Source organism: Rhinolophus ferrumequinum, chromosome 3 (genome assembly GCF_004115265.2).
Source record: "Rhinolophus ferrumequinum isolate MPI-CBG mRhiFer1 chromosome 3, mRhiFer1_v1.p, whole genome shotgun sequence".
Classification (NCBI taxonomy): domain Eukaryota; kingdom Metazoa; phylum Chordata; class Mammalia; order Chiroptera; family Rhinolophidae; genus Rhinolophus; species Rhinolophus ferrumequinum.
Genome location: NC_046286.1, coordinates 33,429,419 through 33,449,280, shown reverse-complemented (window position 1 = coordinate 33,449,280; position 19,862 = coordinate 33,429,419). Strand labels below are relative to the sequence as shown.

Genomic DNA, 19,862 nt, shown 5'->3' with positions numbered 1-19,862 from the left:
ACTCAGAGATGTGAATACCGGGGCGCATAGTACCACTTAAATTCATACTATTATAAAATAACAATTATTATAGCCCAGAGTTGTTAATGTTGGCCATGGACGAAGAGCTGTGCCAAATGCATTATACAGCCATTGCTATCTCCTCTACTCCTCCCACCAAGTCCTGTTGCTCAAATGAGAAAACTGGAGGGATAAATGACTTAACCGAGATCATACAGTAGGAGGTGGAACCCCCACATTCAAACCCAGGCCTCTTTGATTCTCAAGTCCACACACTCAGGCGCTCCCTTCCCAGCAGCCCACAACAATTACTACTACGTACTACTAGTGGTGAGGGTGTACGTCAGAGAAACTCTTGTTTATTACTGCCTTTTAGTATCCGGTTGTAATAATGTAATAACTTTACTTCCCAGTTCCATAAAACATTTACTGCTTGTGCTGTATAATCTTGACCTAAGTAATTTTTTCTCTATTTTATTTTATGTAAAGTGGGGATAGTAATAATTGTTTTACTGGCTTCTTAGAGTCATAGTAAGAATAAACATAAGCACTTTTTGCTACAGATATAGATGTCAGTTGTTGATAATAGTACTTTGTCATACAGGAACCATACTGTACTCTGAAAGGAGAATTTGTTGGTCATTAAGATATTTGATGTGAGAAAGAAGAGAAGTCCAAACATTGCCCATATTTGGGACTGAAAATAACTTCAAAGAGGTTTGTATTCTTTCTCCAAGATACACAGAAGCTGTTCTCCATGGAACGTGTAGACACACCCTAGGTAGTCATTTCTACGCCAGGCCTTTCTAGATGTCTTCAGAATATTCTCAGTTAACAGTTATTGCCATTTCAAGAAGGACTGAGAGTGAGCGGAATAGCTTGTAGGTCTTATTCTGATGCTGGGAAGTCACTGGAGCTCTGGGACACACCAGTGTGTAGGCTTTAGGAGGACAGGGACTCTGTTCCTACAGCTAATTCAGCACCTGCTATGCAGCAGTCGCTCAAAACGATTGGTTAAATGGCTGAATAAACCTCCATAGCCATAAAAGGATGGTATTGGAATAGATGAGTCATTTTCAGATATTTCCTTTTGCTGCAGAACATTTTTTTTTTCCCAGTAAGATTCCCAGATCACAAAATACAGAACAGATCAAGGCAGTGAGCTGGGAAGGAAGCAGCAGTATAGCATCTAGATGCCTGGACCAGTGCCTTTTCTTCATCTCGTCAACATTACTCCCAACACTCTGGGACAACTCCACCAGACACAGCGTGGAAACCACTGATCTGGAGGCTAAAACCCCTTTTGACTCAAATTCCATGAGTCTAAATATTGATTTCCATCTTCAACAAGTTAATTCTTTCCACATCAAGGAACGTCAACTAGCTCCTTTTTGGAAACAAGTAGCTTAATTAATAAAAGATTTACTGTTAACATATTTGAAATTGCCCATGAATTATCCCACATGCTCTCCTATATTTTCCATCTTCTCTTGCAGTTGTCTGGCCCTGGCCAATGGCTCATGAGAAGTAGTGACATATGTTAAGTCTACCTCCTCCATCTCTCTCTTTCCTGGCTGTCGCCATGTATTCCAGCAATCACAACTTCTGGATGGAAGAGGGCCATCCAAACCACATGGAACTGTGCAAGTGGGAAGCAAAGTTTCATTATGGCAAGCCACAAAGACTTGGAAGTTGATTGTGCTAATTTTGCTGACAAATAAATAATTTTATTGTAACAGTGATATCTAGACTGAGCACCAAAGAGATCTATAATTGATGGCTCTATTTTCCTATATAACATGGAGTCCTTAGAGTTCAGTGCTTACTCAAGGCACATACTCCAAGGAAAGAGGTCAGGAGTGTGTTGGGAACAAGGGCCTAAAGGAGAGGAGAGGATTTTCCAAACATACATCATCGAATTAAAAATCCATTAAATGCATATGCTCAATCTTGTTTGAAGTTTCCGGGAAAGTGCATTATTTACAAAAAAAAAAAAAAAAGGTGGGAGAAATAGAGTTAAAGGTTTCATGAAAGCATACTTTTCCAGTTAAATGTAGAGAAAAAAACACACAGATAAATCAGTTCCCAAGTCTCTACCCTCCAAAAAGCTTACCTATTGCCTCACAGACATTTACAAGTGTTCTATAAATATATTTATAACTTAGGATTTGGGTGATATTGTCAATCCCCAAAAGAGGCCTACAATTGGATACTCTTAATAATTGATTTAAATGTTCGATTTTGTCCATAAATCTTAGGTTGATCCTCATCCTTTTGGTGTCATCCTATTGCGACTTCCTTTAATTTGTAGGTAAATATTTAACTTTTCAAAATTTCTTATTTTGATTTTCAACTAAAATTATTAAGTGGATGCTATGCTAAGCTGCCCAGATGCCCCTTTCAAGTCTGGGGGACTTACTCCTCAGGGTTGAGAACGCTCTTAGATGCTCTTAGCTGTCAACCCTCCCTTTGAAATTGCCCTCTGCTGAAGACAGTCATTTCTCCCCAAGCCAGGTCCCATTCCCCGGGTAGCATAAATCCAGTGACTGTGCAATGCAACAACATTATAACTAGATTCACAGCTCCCAAGGGGACCTTGCTGAGGCCTTATTGTATTTGTTCTGCAGCCCAACTTCCACTTTCCAACCTCTCTGCTTCCCTTCCAGCATAGATGTTAGTCCTGAAAATACTCTCTAAAAACCTCTTGCCCAATAATCTCCATCACAGAGTCTGCTTCTGGGGAACCTGACCTACAACTAATCTAAATTACTGTCCAGCCATGAGGATGCAAAACAAGTCAAATTAGAGTGGTCAAACTAGAGCTTTTCCTATCACATTATCTGTCCCAAACTGTGCCTCATGGTAAAGGATTTGAAGCAAATCACGTCACTCTTGATTGTATAATCCAAATGCTTTCAAGTTAAAATAAAAAAGGCATTCTGGGACACAGGACAAAAATATAAACTGAAAAGATGTATGTGGAAAAGGGGAGGGACAATTTACTTTGATAACAGAGTACGCATGGAGATTTCATGTGTGTATATGTACACACGCATGCATGCACATACATATACATAAGAATATATGTACATACTATTGAATTGAAAATATTGTCTTTTTCTAAACATGAAAACTCAAGATGCAGACTTCAGAATATCTATATAACGTGTGGTAAAAGAACAACTACAAAGTCCTAATCAGGGCTCTTTTTTGGTTGAAAGAAACAGAAACCTATTCAAACTAGCTCAGATCAGGGTTACAAAGCAAAATGTTCATCCAGGCCTCACAGGAACTCAGTCTGGAAGATCAGGATCAAAGACTTTTTCTCTTGGTGTCTCAGGGGCCAAATGGCCCTCTTTTCTGCATGTCTCCGTCAGTCTCTCCCTTTCTGTTGACTCATCTTGCAGATGGACCAACATGGCTTCCTCTGTAAGTCAGTAATCATCTCTTTCTCTGATAAATCCACATTCCTGCTTTCCACCTCAACTATTTAAAACTGTCTTCCTCATCCTCAAATCTCCAACTCCTATCGTGTTTCCCCAAAAATAAGACCTAGCCAGATAATCAGCTCTAATGCGTCTTTTGGAGAAAAAATTAATATAAGACCCGGTCTTATTTTACCATAAGACCCAGTCTTTAATATAATATAATGTGATGTGATGTGATGTGATGTGATGTGATATGATATAATATATAATACTGGGTCTTATATTAATTTTTGTTCCAAAAGACACATTAAAGCTGATTGTCCGGCTAGGTCTTGTTTTCGGGAAAACACAATATTACTCTCAGAAGATGACTCAATTCCCACTTTACAGAAAAAAATGGAAACCATCAGACAGTTGGTCCTTCATCTTTCCAATCATAAACATATGCCCTTTCTCTTTTATTCATACCATCTTGTTCGCTGTATTCTTTCCATCAACTTTTAAACATTTTGAAATTTATCCTATTTAATTGTCACTTAAAAGAGGCCCACATGAGATAGGATTATCTAATTTCCCTCCAGGTATTCTCTCATACCTCTCTTCCCAAGCTTCTTGAAAGATGTGCCCATATTAACTATATATTTATTCATTCACATTCCTCTCACGCTAATCATTGCAATGTAGTTCTGGCCCCATCACTTCATAGAAAAAGCTTTTTCTGAAGTCACCAGTGATTCCCTTGTTACAGAATCAAACAGCTATTTATGACTTCTCATTGTATTCGCTGTCTCAGCAGAATTCCCCTTTTCATTAATTTAGATATAATTTACATACAGTGAAATGTACAGATTTTTTAAATAAATTTTTATATTTCAATTTCAAAACACACAGATCTTAAGTGTACAACTTGATCAATTTTGACAAATGCATAAGATGTATAATATGTACGCCTATGTAAAAATGTAGAGCATTTCTATCCCTTCAGAAAATTGCCTCTTATCTCTTTTCTGTCAACCCCTCACCCCTACTACCATAAAAGAGAACACCAATCTGCTTTCTAACACCATGGATTAGCTCTGCCTATTCTAGGGCTTCATATAAATAGAACCACAGGGTCTGCACTCTTTTGTGTCTGGCTTTTATTACTCAGCATGATGATTTTACGATTCATCCATGTTGTGACGTATCAGCAGTTTATTCTTCTTTATGCTAGATAGTTTTTCATTAGATGAACATACCACAGTTTTTAAGTTAATTCTTCTCCTGATGGACCTCTGATCTATATCATGGGGAAGGCTGTTATAAACATTCTTGTTTATAAGAGATTTTGGAAATACATGTTTTCATTCTTCTTCTATAAATATCTACATATGGAGTTTCTTGGTCATAACATAGATGCATGTTTAACTTTTTTAGAAATTACCAGTTTTCTAAAGCAGTTGTACCAGACTCTGCGGCCAGGAACAAAGTGTAAGGATTCTAGTTGCTCATTACCTTCATTAACATTTGATGTTGCCAGGCTTTTGTATTTTAATTATCCTAGTGAGATGAAATACTCTCTTCCCTTTTATTTGGTGTAACAAAGGTCTCTGGGTTTTATTCTACATTTCATTTTTAATGTCTTTGCAAGGTCATTGTCCTCTTTCAAATTTTAAAAGTGAAGTTTCCTTAAGGCTCATGCTAGGGGCTTTCTCCTTCTATGAATCTAGTCACTCATCCTCACCTGTAGCTTCACTGTCACCCGTGTATAGATGACTCATAAATTTACATTTCCAACCTATCCTCTCTTCTGAGTTTCTGACCTACAGCCTACAAAAGCCAAATGGCCAAAACTAAACTTGGGATCTCCTTTCCATCCCTCCAGGTATTCCCAAAACCTGGTGCCACAAGTCAGAAATCAACTCATATTTAATCCATTAAAAAAAAAAAAAAAAAGGTGGCTTTTGCTCCCCAAGTATCTCTCAAATTTTAACATTTTGTCATCACTACTAAAGTCTTTGCTTCTAACATCTGTCACCTGGAGTTCTGTAATAACCTGCCAGCTATTCTATACACATATGTGCCGTGAGCATTCATCCAATGGATTCTTTTAAAATGTATTTATTAAATTTATTGGGGTGACATTGGTTAGTAAAATTATATAGGTTTCAAGTGTACAATTCTGTAATATATCATCCATGTATTGCATTGTGTGTTTACCACCCAGAGTCAGTTCTCCTTCCATCACCACATATTTGACCCCCTTTACCCTCTTCTACCACCCTCCTCTCTCCTTACCCTCTGGCAACCACTAAACTATCGTCTATGAGTTTTTGTTGTTTTGTTTGTCTTGTTCACTTGTTGCTTTCAGTTTTTTATTCTACATAGTAGTGAACTAATGCTGTAGCCAGAATGACCTTTTCAAAATATTAATAGGATTATATCAAAGCTCTCTTCAAAACCTTTTGATTCTTCTGATAAAGATAAAACTTTTTACCGCAACTTGGGAGACCCGACGTTGTCAGGCTTCTGCCTACTTCTCCAAATTCCTCTCAACCCACACCCCTCTTGGCTTTCTCTTGACTTTCTCCTCTTCCACAACACTGGCTTCCTTCCACTTCTTCAGAATCACCATTCCACCTCCCACCAGAGACTCTATGTTCTTCCTGCCTACCATGTCCTTCACTCCCTATTTGCCTAATTAGCTCCTACTCATCCTTAGATCTTAGCTCAGTCCTCACTGCCATCCATGGAAAGCCATTCCTGGACAGCCTAGCCTTAATCACAATTCCTAGTTTATATTATCATACCAAATTATGATATATTGCTCGGTGCTGCATTTATCACAGACTTAAATTTTACAGTTAATTTTAATTTTACTTAAATAAAATGTACCTCCTCCTACAGAAGGCAAGGGAAAGATAATTCTATTAATCTAGCACAATGTCTGACATATCATAAATATTCAATCCATTTTTGTTCCTAGAAAAAAAAAAGGATGAGTATCATTCATTTTCTTGATCCTCTGGTCATTTATTTTCAGTCTGAAAGGGAATCTCATTAGTTCTTGGCCAGTCAATAATCATCTGGACTTGGGTCAAGTGTCCATCGTTAGGCCAATCAGTCAAGGCCAAGGTGGGATCTTACGGATGGAGGGCTTCTTTAAGAATGGCCACTGGGACATATTTATAGAAAGAGCCATGGGTACAAAAAGGTGTGTGAGGTACGTCAAGATCATGCAAGTTCTATAAATGAAATGAAATTACCTTTCCTTAAGAAGACTCTACAGAAAGAATGTGTTAAGTTTTCAGGTGTGTGGGCGTGAGAATTTACACATGCAGATGCATGAGTGAGATGTGAGTGTTCATGGATGTACCATGTGAGTTGCATTCCTTTCCCATCCCACTAATTCTTTCTTTGGGTCACTGACCAACAAATCTAGCTGAAGCCAAAGTTCTAAAAGAGGAGAACCAAAGAAAGCTCTTCTCAGAGTGAACAAAAACCACTGGCTTTCCAAAGTGAAAAACAAAACATGATTTTTATTATAATATGTACCTAATTCAAAAGCATAGTAGGAAAAACTATTTGGAATCATAAATAAATTACTACATATTGAAAACACTGTATTCTCAGAGAAGCATTAAAAATTAAAAATAAAATGATCACAATTAAGAAGTATTGATACAGTTTAAATATAATTGCAAGAAATATCATTGCAAAGGGGATATTTAAATAAAATATTTCCCAGTCTCTGGCAATGTTTCCCTTTTTTTGACTAATACTCACTATAACCAAATTCAAAACCAACAAAGTAATTAGAGGTTCCCTTGGCATTTTCTATAACAGGATGTAATCTTATAGAGCAGGTAAATCAAACCAAAATTGAAAGAAAAGGAAAACAAATTGTTTGAATTTGATGGTAGTTAAAAGGTAACCATGTAGAGAGAGTATGACAGTAGGAAGGAAAAAAAAAAAAAAAAAAAAACACAGGTCCAGGAGACAAGAACCCAAAGTCAGCTTTCTCACTAATAATGAAAACCTGAAAGAGTCTCTGAGCGTCAGTTTTTCTCTCCTTAAAAGTGGTGTTGGAATAAATCTTCAGCGGCTACAATGTCTCATCTTGATTGTCAATCTCATCAATTGATGGCCTGGACCTTCATAATGGTTCTGAGGCATCCAACATTTATCAGTGATGCTGCCACAGGTACAGGATGTAGCCTGTACACTGCCTACGCTGGACTAGACAACCTCTGAGCTCCCATCATACCTTGGCTCAGTCCAGCTGTGCTTACAAAGGCCAGTGCTTTGTGTCCTGGGCATGCAGACTGTGTGATTCAGTTCAACAAGCACTTACTGAGGTCCTACTATGCAACAGCCACAGGGTAAGGCAATGGAAATACAAAGAGGATTAAAATACAATAGCTACTTTTAAGGAGTTTAAGTCTAGAAGATGACCTAACTGAGGGGCATTTTTTAATTAAAAGTATAATCAGTACAAAACTTTATGGTCATGTGCCGCTGATCTAGCTCTAAATATTAAATCAGAGAACATATACTTTAAACTGTTACTGAAGTTAGTGATGTTTTAATCTAAAGAAAATGTTTCCTTGAAGCATATCTGTCTAGAAGATTACTTTTTAAAATGTATTATTTACATCCTCCCACAATGACATTCAAACACTTCAAGGAGGCTGTCCTTCGAAAAGCCATGAATGATAAATTAAGAGTAAAGCCGACCAACTAAAATTATATTTCAGCTCAACTCTGTAATATCCTCATAAGTTCTGGCCAACCTGGTTCTCTCAATAGCTCATTCTCTCCTTGCAGAATTTGCTGACAGAATTCCCATGGTTAGCATAACCTTCCCACTCCATCCACCTACTCGTACTTTATTAATCCATCCAGCAGCCTTAGATGACTCCTAGACTCCACATCCTCTCAACCTATTCATTCATTCATACACACATTTAAAAAATCCAGGTACCTATTACATTCCAGGCTTATGCTTATGTGAGGTATACAAATAAGAATGACCCTGCTCTCAGGAGCCTAGGCTGTACTGAGGTGAGACTGTCAAGTGAATAAGGTTATGAAGAAGATGTGCACAGAGGACAAATATTAAAATTAATCTGGGAAGTCTGGGATGACGTACCAGATGAGGTGTCCCTTGAGCTCATTTGAATGGTTACATAAGAACTAGGTAGATTAAGAAGGAAATTCCTGACAGACAGAAAAGCATCAGTAGAGTCACCGATTGTGAAGCTGCGACGATACCTTAAGAAGAAGTTCGCTAAGGCTGTGGCAGGAAGGTGTGCGCGGACCAGGGAAAGGAGAAACTAAGCAGGGTACAGATTATGAAGTTGAAACTTTACTCTGAAAGCAAAGGGGTTTTACTGAAGGGACATGATCAGGTGACTTTTAGAAAGATTCCTCTGACATTAGTGTGAAGACCAGATGGGAGGAGGTCTGCCTGGTGGCAGGGAAACGCAGTAGGTTATTGCAGGCATCCGGGTGAGTAGTGATGACAGTCCACATTAAAGTCAAGACAATGGAACTGGAAAATAAAGGCGAACTTCAAAGTATTCTACAAAGATAAAAGCTGTAGGATTTGACACTGGCCGGAATAAGGAGTTGCAATGGTGATGCTCCCCATAAAGACAGGGATTACAGAAAGCATGGTGTTTTGGCAGAAAGTCAAGAAATTTATGACGGGTCACAATCGGTTTGAAGTGCTTATGAGACATCCAAGGAGAGATATTTACCAGGTGGTTAGGTACAGCAATCTAGAATTTGGTAGAAAATTCTAACATAATAATACAAATTTGGGAATCGTTAACATCTAAGTATGACTAAAGCCAAGAGTGTGCTTGAGATTTCCCCGAGACCGCATATAAAATGGGAGGAATAAGTCAAGAGAAGACTGAAGAGAAGGCCAATATTTGAGTCAAGAGAAGACGGAATAGGGACATACAGGAAATTTGAAGGCAAATCAGAAGGAAATGGAATTATAGAAGTAAGGGCAAGAGAGAGAGCTCGATGAAGTCCTCCAGTTCTGCTTGTAACTCCTACTCATTCATTTTGCAATATTTTGTATTGCTAAATATTTAGTCTTTCTCCAAAGTACATGTCATTTTTTTTTTTCTTTTCCAATTTGCACTACCTTACCAGATAAAGTTTCTGCTCTTTGAGGTCTGGCACTGTGTTTTTGCTTTGTTTTGTTTTGTTTGTTTTTTATTGCACATGGGCCTCGAAGAATCTTAAACTATACTGCTTTTACTTGAAGGCAGGGACTAGATAGCTACCTAACTAATTATCAATCATAGTTCTACTCAATAGTGGCTACTACAGCTTTAGCCTTTGGAGCTCCATATAACATGCTACCTCTTTCTAATGAATGGATCTGGAACAATACTCAGATAATAGTATCAAGTTTTCAGACTACTACCATGTATTTACTCCAGGTTGCTCTATATTAGGTGGCTAGATTTGGCATACAGTACATAGACTTCGGTAAACTGAAATATTCCATTTAATTATAAGAAGACTTTACAGTATTTTATTTTTCCAAATACATTTTTATGACAATTTTCATGATGATCATGAAAAATATCAAAGTAAAATCTCTTCACAATTTTTACTCTTACTAAAACTTTAATATTCAAAATAAATGAGCCAGCTAATTTCAATATCCCTTTATTTCAGATACCAGGGTGTAAAATATATTCATTTTTCCCCAGGAAAAAACGGGTTAGGTAAGAAGACTTAAGCTCCAATATATTACAAGACAGAGATAGTGAAGGAAGACAAATCTGCTAAGCTGTGTGAAATATAAAAGGAAAAGATATCTGGTTACTTTTGTTTTCATCTCTTTCTACTATCTTGCTGACCTGGATATAAATTCTGAATGTGGATATACATATATACTATCCTATATTTAAAGGAACCTGATACATTGATATACATATTCCTCACATATTTAAGATACCATCTGTCTAGTTTTCCTAAATTGCAAACCCCATAGGTGGAAAAGAAAAGAGCTAACCAGCAAAATACAGAGCTCCTCAATGCAGTTGGTAAGAGCTGTTTCAATGGCCAGAACAATAACGGGGTACGTGATGTTTGCGAATTGATTAGATAGACCGTTAAAATAACTTGATATTCTTGAGAAAAGAATACTTCTCAAATATCAATCAAGAATGCTTTGAGCACAGAAATGTAAGCTGGGAGCTAATTAAACAGACTACGTAAAGTCTAGCAAATACAGCCAGAAAACTCCATCCACAACTGCTACTATACTAGCCCCCCTCTGTGAACATGCATATCATACATAAGTCAATTTTAAAAAGCAAAACTGTGTAAGACATTTATGGGACAGTACAGATACCTTAATTGGTTTTCAATTTACATACTTTCTCTATGTAAATATAATAGCATCTCCCAGACAATAATTATATGGTATAATGATGAGGAATAGAAAAAAATATATATACTAAATGGTATGCAAATCATTAGCAAAGTATTACCTTTCATATTATATAAAAATATCTGTTTGGTTCATCATGGTTCTTTAAAAGAGCTAATATCTAATTAAGCACATTAATTACTTACAAATTGCATGAAATTACTTTCTATATCATTACCTTCTTCTACTATCTAAACTTCAGAAGAATTATCAAAATACTGCATTCCAAAATCTATCTAAATCTCCTCTAAACTGCAGGCTGCTCCTTTGCCAGGCCCAAAGGGGGATTTTCATAAAGTGTCATGTATGCGGATGCAACCCATAGATACTGTTATTTGAAAAATATTTTGAAACTTTAAATTCAACTTTGCCATTAAAGGTAGCGCTCCCCTGAGGCTCAATCAAAGATAACACCTCCTTCTCAGCAAGAGCCTTTCCATTTACCAAACAATGAGTTTCAAGATTCAATGTCTACAATGTGCTTGCATTGCTTATTGATAAGATATATTTTATGACTGTTAATTGCTTGATTTTCTGAAGTTTTAAGAATTATTTGGGTGAGGGAAAGCAAAATTTATAAAGAGGTAAACAATATATCATCCAGACTGAAATTCAAAATTGAGAGAAAAAGGTACAATCCATAATTATAGCATGATATAGGCATAAATAGATACTGTTCTGGGCAAACCAACATGTACAGTCACTTTCCTTTCAAACAACTCTATTTTGTCATTAAATAGAGGTTCATTTGTACAGGAAATTTTCACAGGATAGTAACAGAGGTAGAAATATCTAGTCAATTCTGTAGTATATTCCCCTCTTGTCATTCCACAGAAAACTGACCTAGATCAAAATGAGTGTACATAAACTTGATGTAAAAGGGTGAGAATATACATACAGAAAACCCAAGACATCCATGACAGAATCCTAAAAAAATTCTTAAACACATACACTCTTATTATACCACCCAACTGACATGAAAGAGAAACTATTACTTGACAAATACATTGCCCCTTATTCAGCTAATTCTAAAAATGAATAATTTGTTAAATTCAGTGACAACACAATCATCAGCCTGTTTCTCTAATTTTTTTTCCAGTAAAAGATAAGAAAATTACCCAAAGCTAATTTCTCTTCTCATTTTTGAATTAGAGCTGCCTTTTTGCTATTTCAAACTTTTATCATTTTGCCCACATTGCTTTTTGTGCTAAAGATATTTATGAGCTATTTAATGAGAAAGAAAGAAGAATGTAAAGAAGGTAAATATAACCTCAGATCAAATCCTGGACTCATTTTACCTTTTGTCTCCTTGCCAAATTCTCACACTGATAGCTGCAGCCCTAGCCACACTGCACTGCTAGCATGATATGATAAATGGATTGTACCAGAAGTCATCTCCTCAGGACCCTAGTAGCTGCAATAATCACAGGAAAAGATGATCTTGGGATTCTTCTGTAGCTTTACAGAATAAGGATAATAATAGCATCTTTCTTTGGTACAGTAATTTGAAGTTTAAAAGTGCATCCACTATTATGTTAAAGCCTCATAAGTCAGACGGGCAGGCATTATTACCAATTCCACTTTACACATAAAGAAACTGAGGCTCAGATAGGTCACACCTAGAGAAAGTGATAGTGTTAAGACCAGAATCTTGTCCACTGCTCTACCCAACGATCCGATGTTCTTGATATGGCAGTTTTAAAACTGACCATTTATAACACTAAGTCAACATCAGACTATGCCAGCAGAAGACCCTCTATTTCTACCCAAACAGCCCAATGCCTGACCCAATTCAAATATCTGAAACAATGATTTTATTGTTGGATTGAATATCATATACTTGGTTATAAATAGCCTACCTAACAAATAAAATTCAGAACAATAGTAGGGAGAAGAGATAATCTCCTGGTGGAGGAGGATGGTGGGAAAATGCTAAGGTATTAGAGAACACTGTGAGCAAAAGAGCAAGCAGATCAGAAAAGCCCCAGATGAATATGGGGTTAATGAGTCACTGCGGCCAGATCTAGAGACTGGGAGCGGGACAACTTGGAAAAAGGTAGAAAATGCCACTTAGATGTGTGAAAATCTTCTCCTGCTTCTTTGAAGTTTTGTTCTCTGTACTCCAAGATCAAATGCCATGAGCAAAGGGTCAGCAAGGGACCTAGCTAGTTCTGGGAATTTCACTAATATTAGAAAACTAATAGAATACTGACAGTATGGGCTTCTCATCAACAGGTGAACATGAGGCAGAATAAAATATGTGAAGTGTCCGCCAGCCAAAACCTGACACACAGAAGGCACTAAGAAATGGTAGTCTTCCCCCAGCAGGAGAGGGAAACCAACCAAAATACTCACAGCTTCATGCACTTTTACAAAAGACACACAAGAACACTAAAGACGTAGAGTCAATGTACTTGAGTTCCAGGTTCCATTGCTCTAGTTGCCATGTAGCTCAGGCAAATTTACTTCACCTCTTGGGACCAGTTCTAAAATATCCAACTCATAGCATGTAAAAATTTGTTTAAAAATATAAATAACCCATAAAGATCAATGACATGCAACACAATGGACTTTATCATTCATGGTACAGCAACCTGTCCATCTGCTATTCCAAGTGTGGGAGAATAATAATATTATTTCTGGAATTCCTGTGTTTGATAACTTTCCAGGGAGCTTACTACACATGTTTAACACAAACTGTTCTCCTCATTTGACAAGTTGAGCAAATAACACTCCCAAGATGTGTTTCTATTCAAGTCAGCAGCAACACGTATAGCCCACACTGGTTTCCATAGTCTACTTCAAATGTAGTCATCTATTTACTTAAACAATGGTGCCCCCTCACTTCTGGTTAAGAAGAAATGCATGCAAGTTAAAAGAAAGTCAAAATAGGTTGGCAAAAATGTGAACTCATGGTTATGTCACCCTCCATTCTTTTTAATGCCTCACTTCTTTCATTTTCAGGCTTCCGTTTTCTATGTTTTTCCCCTATGTTTCCATAAGTATTTGAGAACTCAGTATGGACCATGCACGTTTACTAACATCGGTTCTTGTTGAAAGTGGAAAACTCCAATGCAGTTCGGGGTTAACCTTCCCTAAATTTAGCCCTATCCATTAATGGTGTAAAGGAGACTAGACTCCAAGTGAAAGGTCATAAGCTTTCTCCTCTGTTCTTGTTCTACTTAACACACATCTCGGTAGAGGCAGATGCCGAGCCACTTTTCTCATTACTATTTGCCTTTTTTCTTTTTCCTTCTTACTCATCCTGCCTCAGCAACATGATAGAATATTTTTGGGTGTAAGTTATGAAAATGTTTGCAAACCCCAAGGAAAACATGATACCTGCGTACATGGCTCCATCCTCACCCTTCCCCAGCTGCCCCAGTGTACTTTTCCTTCTTTTTCCACATGCTAGTTGGGGTCTTTTATATTGAGCCGTATGGATACATTTCAGGCCACAACATTATAATTGGTTGGAGGAAGAAATAGGAGGGGGGGAAAAGCTTAAGTTACAAGAGTTCTGCTCCTTCTACTTCCTCCTCTCATGAAGAAAGTGGGTATTACGGATGTTTGAAAAGTCAGGGTTTGGTTTCCTTTCAAGAAGAGAGGAAGAAGCCCCAAATCAATACTCTTTACAAATCACTTCACACCATGAATTGTAGGATTTTTAAGAAAAACAGAATCTCTTAGATCCTCAGTTTAATTTTCTTGCCCACATTTACACAGTAAGTGGCAGAACTAGAACTAAATGCTTGGATCCAAAATTAGTGATCTTCCCAACACAGCATGACGCTTTTTATTATCTTTGAACTGGAGACAATTCTCCTGCCCTCAATCCACAGGAAAACTCTATTAGGAGTGTGGGTACAGCTGCAAGTCCTCCTAGAATCATCAGCTGAACTTCCTAAGCAGCCTAACCTTTTGCCAAACCTCTTCTCTGAAACTGAGGGAAGAGCAGAAATTAATTTAAGGAAAATGTACAAGCTTCTAGGTAGAAGGACAGCGTAGTGTGTGGGAAAATACTTGGGCTTAGAATAAAAGGTCTGGCTTTCAATCCTGATTGGGTCATGCTGTATGTGTCAGGTGAGGGTATTACTGGAACTTTCTGAGTATAGGATGAGGGTTTGAGGATCATATGACCTAACTTACCTTCTGCCCAGGCTGTTGGGAGGATTTAAATATCCATATATTAAACCTGAGTATAGTTCAGCTATTTGGCATTTGAGTCAATGACCACTTAGAATAATGGCTAGCATGAGGTAAATGCTCAATAAATGTTAGTAGTTTTATTAAATATTCCAATAAGGTTCTCAATTCCCACATGCAAAAAATCTCTTTAACTCTACTTCTATTTTTTTTCTATTCTCTTACTATTCTGTAGTTCCTTTCTCTATGAAGCTTTTATTTAAAAAAATTTAAAAAGGAATGTGATTTTACATCTAATGAGATCTTCTCTGATTTAGGTCCAGATAATGCAGTTTTCAACCCACGTAATATATTGACTCATGGTATCTGGTGACAATTACTTGAAGGGGTATTTATTGAGGAAGTTAGGTTTCAAAAAGTCTCCAGAACACACACACACACACACACACACACACACACACACCAAAAACCTTACTAAGATTAAGAAAAGACCTCTTATTTTCAGATAATTAAATCAACTATTTGTGGGAGTAAGCTATTTCTAGTTATATGGCAATGGTATTCAAAACAAGTGTATTTTGCCAACAAAATGAATAGTTTTTATGAAAAAGCACTTATAATTTTGAACAAAATTTATCTGAAATCTTGACGTGAAAGTAGCTTGATTATTCTTTTCCATTTATACGTATTTAAAACTTTATCAAGACCAAATTCAAGTAGTAATTTACAATCAAGGCTGATGAAACTATACAGATAAGTTTTAATTGATATTTTATAACGTTTCTTTGGCATGTTTACCCGTTAGTTTTCTATCTTCTCTGTAGTAATGCTTATTTTTGTACATTGTAAAAAGAGACAGCATGTTCAGTAGGTAGCGCAAGTGATTGTTCTGCAGTGATGACAAAAGTGAATTTTAAGTCTAATTGCTCTGTTACCAGTACTTTAGCTTTGTAGGGCCTGTCGTGAAAGTAATTAGTGAGATATGTGATATGATGGACCAAGCATTACCACAAAAACTTATTTCTGATTTAACAAATATTTCAAAGCCCTACGGAAAGCACCCTGTTTTCCAATATATTGTTATGCAAAGTTTAGAAAAGGCCACCACTTGCAACTATATGTCATTAAGTTCATATATTTATTATATAATTTGACTAGGCCCTATGATCCCCAGTTTTTAAGACATAAAGTGCCCTCTAGAAAAAAGTACAGCACTGTTCCAATAATTACAGACAATTTGACACACTCACATGGCAGCAAACTGGGATTCCAAAACCCTCACCAATCTGCCACTGCACAAAAGGCCAAGACATTAGCAGAGGAGGCTGATTGACAAAGTTAATGCAGAGGTCCAGGATTATAAGGGCTGTTGTATAACAGCATCACATACTACGATATTGTGTGAATCCTTGCAATGAAGGAACAATATTTGCAAGCCAGTGAACAGCAGTCACAGGAACAGCAATGGGAAAGATGTTTTAGACATGAGCAGTTGGACGCTCCTCATTTTTGTCTATAGAAGCCCATACAATATTTTCATTGCAGTCCACAGGCACTTAGCAGGTTTGGGATTCTGTCCTAAAACTCACCCTCTCCCACTTCAAGTCCCTCCCTCTCTGCCAACCCTGAAACAGCCAATGAAGGGGCGTGATGGCCACCACTTGCACTGTGCCTTCTTCCCCTTCCTATTCAAACCCTGACAAGCAGCAGCTCATGTTTTCCACTGGCTGCTGGAGGCCTCCATTCATCTGCTGTCTACAGCGAACACCAAAAGGAACAGCAGCAAACCGGTAAACCTTGACCAGCAGATAAGGTGCCCATAACAGGTGGCAGGGGCTGCAACCAGTGAGGACAGACAGACTGACAACCAGACAGACAGACAGCAGCACCATCAGACACCATCCATTACTTCCAATCTCAGAAGAGGGGAAGCCTGCAGCACCAGGGACGTCATTGTTCCACTAGGGACAGGCAGCAGCTTAACAAGGGTTCTGCTTCCCTCAATCCAGCAGGCTTAAAGTTTTTTTGTGGCTTTTTTTTTTTTTTTTCTTTTTTTTTGATGAGAAGAAGCAGGGATTCAGAAACTTGCTGCTCTTTACAGAACCAGGCCAGCTCTGGCCTTCTGAGTTAATGGCCCTTTTCTGAGTCTACAATGAAAGAACAGGAATGACTGGATTTCTACTCTCCTGCGGTGACCTGGCACCCACAGCTCTCCCTCAGCATTCCTCTCTCCCTTCTGGGTGGCAGTCACACTGGTGGGGACCCACCAGTCTGTGACTGCAGCCTCCCTCCATTCCTCTCCTGTGAGGCACAGCTGCACTGAGGGAAAAAGGAAGAAACCTTTGGTGGCAGCATCCTCTCACCAGGAGGCAATCCTAGGGGTGGGGGAGAGGCTGTGCTAGGTGTACTCTGTGCTGGCTGTTACCTGTGTTCCCTGCTTGCCCCTTCTCTGCTATCAGCTAACTCAAGATGCAACAGGTTCCCTTTGGCTCTTCATGCCAATCCTCTGCCCCGATACACCTTCTGGCCTAACCAGGGGACACCAAGGAATTAGTCCTAGTCAAGGTCTCTAAATTCCCTGACCCCTGAGTTGAAACTTTCCTGAATGCATAAGGACCTCCCAGGGCAAGGTTGAAGTCCCCTTCAGCTCCACTCTAGTGTGATGCTAAGGAGCTAGGAAAACCAAGTCTAGATGCCAGTACCTTGTAAGCAGTTTTGTCTGAGACCAAAGGAAGCAACAACAGTGTCACACATGCCTGCACCACCATCAATGAGCCCCATCCCCTCCTCAGACACAGGAACATGGGCCTTGGACAGAGATCCCCTGAAGGGTTGATGGGCTTTAAGGAAGGGGGGATCGTGCAAATATCCAGTTTCCTATTGTACTGTTTCCACCAGGAACTGAGCAGGCCTCAGAGGTTTCTTGGAAACCAGCAAAGAGGAACCTGTATTTTATTCAGGCCAGAGTCCCCAAGAGCTTCTGTCATTATTAAAAACTTTGCATTGACAATGGCATTAGATATGGGTAACAAAATGTGTCTTCACCCAAGTATTCTGTGTAAAAAAACTGAACGAAAGGTTAAAGAGAAGCTAGGAAGGCAGGTTACCAAAGATGGCAACTGCCCCCAAAAAAGACCCAACCTTGATCTGTGAGATGAATGAGTACCAAAATGAACACTAAAAATAAGCATTTTTCTTAAATAAATATTGGCACCCTTCCCTGGGGTAACCCAACCTGCTAAACACTCCAGAAAGACAAGAGGAGCTATTCTCAGCACCTCTTCATCCCACCGCCCCTTTCTTCTACTCATCCCCTGCCCCTAACCTGCTCCCAGCCCAGGGCCCTTCCACTAGGGTGGGATCAGCTGTTCTCAGCTCGTGCATATCCCACCCCCAGGATGTTCACTGACCACTCAATCCTCCTCTGCACCCAGTCTCAAGCCAACCAACCTCTCCTGGCTCCTGGGCTCAGGGCTCGGTGGCATCCCCTCCTTCCTCTTGTCCCCCTAACCTCTTCCCTGCTCAAGCCCAGAGATCCGGCCCCCAGGCGGGCGCCTCTGCCCGCACCCAGCACCCTCGCCCGCCCCTCCCCCACACTCAGCCGAGAGGATTGGGTGAGTGAGTGGTGAATGGACCGATGGAGGCACGGAGGCACGGATGGTGCGGCTGGGGATGGCTTACTTGAGCATGGCTTCTTCTTTTTCCTCCTCTTCCTTCTGCCGGTCCATCACTGCCATGATAATGTTCCTCTCCTCCTCGGTCAGGTGCCTCAGGTCGGGCAGCTCTTGCATGGGGGGAGGCACCGTGGGTGGGCGAGGACCGCGGGGCCCCGCGGCCGAGGACATTTTCGTGGCCTGCCCGCCCCTTGCTCTGGCTCTCGGGCTCTCACCTTTCGGATTCACGCCCAGCAGCTGCGCCCCTGCTTCCCCCTCACAGCGGAGCCCTCCGGGCGGCGGCGGCAGGAGGAGGAGCAGCGGCAGCGGCAGCAGCAGAGCCGGGGACTGAGCGAACCCAGTCTTTCATGGTTGTTTGCATCCACCCAGCCCCGGATGCTGCCTTTGTTTTGGTCGCCCTAGCGAGGCTCGGGGCTGCCCGGCCGCCTCCCGCAGCCCAGCCTCGGCCGGCGGGGGCGGGCTGGCAGAGGCGCGGCGGGCGCGGCGAGGGGGCGAGGGCTCTCGCCAGGCTCGGCCGATCCCCGCGTCGCGGGCTGGGCGAGCGGGGCGGGGGCGGGGCCGGGACCCGGGCTGGGGCCGCCGCCGCCGCCGAGGCTGCTCCCAGGCTCGGCTGCCTCCAGTTTGGGGCTGCGGGAGGGAGATGGAGAGTTTGGGTGTCTGTTAGGCGGAGTCTCGGAGGTTTCGCTCCCGGGTGATGCTGCTGCTCTCGCAGACAGCTGCTCAGTCCCGGAGCCGCTCCGCCCACGGGCACCCACCCGCCCACTCCCCAGGTCCAAGCCACGCGTGCCCCAGCCGCTCTCCCTACGCTCGCCAACGTGCACACCACATCGCTCTATCCCCAGGTACCCCTCACCCGTGAGTCATCCTCCCTCTCCAGGTCCCTGGTCTATGTCATCCTCCCTAGCCCTATTTTTCCAAGGGTTGCGTTAATTATCATCCTCGCTACCATCTTCATCGTGGAGCGTTAATAGTATTTGAGCACCCACAGCGTTCTGAATAGTAGGATGGAACACTTCTGGATGCAATTTTTTTCCCCTGAGACCAGATCTTTCTCATTACTAGGCAAGTGTTCATAGCCACAATGTAATTTTTTTTTAATGATTTTAACACACACACACACACACACACACATACACACACACACACACACACCCCTCCAACAGCCTGGATTTT

At 40.2% G+C, this 19,862-nt stretch overlaps 1 protein-coding gene across 33 annotated transcripts in view; it reads right to left on the bottom strand.

Annotated features, from left to right (window-relative positions):
- The window catches only part of RIMS1 (regulating synaptic membrane exocytosis 1), a 443,759-nt gene extending 424,666 nt beyond the window's left edge, over positions 1-19,093 (bottom strand). For 7 of the 33 annotated variants that reach the window (XM_033103222.1, XM_033103227.1, XM_033103235.1 and 4 more), the window contains exon 1: positions 18,697-19,086. In XM_033103222.1, coding sequence (XP_032959113.1) covers positions 18,697-18,860 — 164 coding nt within the window. In that variant the 5' untranslated portion in view covers positions 18,861-19,086. Of the gene's footprint in view, positions 1-18,696 lie in introns of all 33 variants that reach the window. The other 26 variants (XM_033103220.1, XM_033103241.1, XM_033103232.1 and 23 more) reach the window with 9 other exon arrangements.
- Positions 19,094-19,862: the final 769 nt, after the last annotated feature.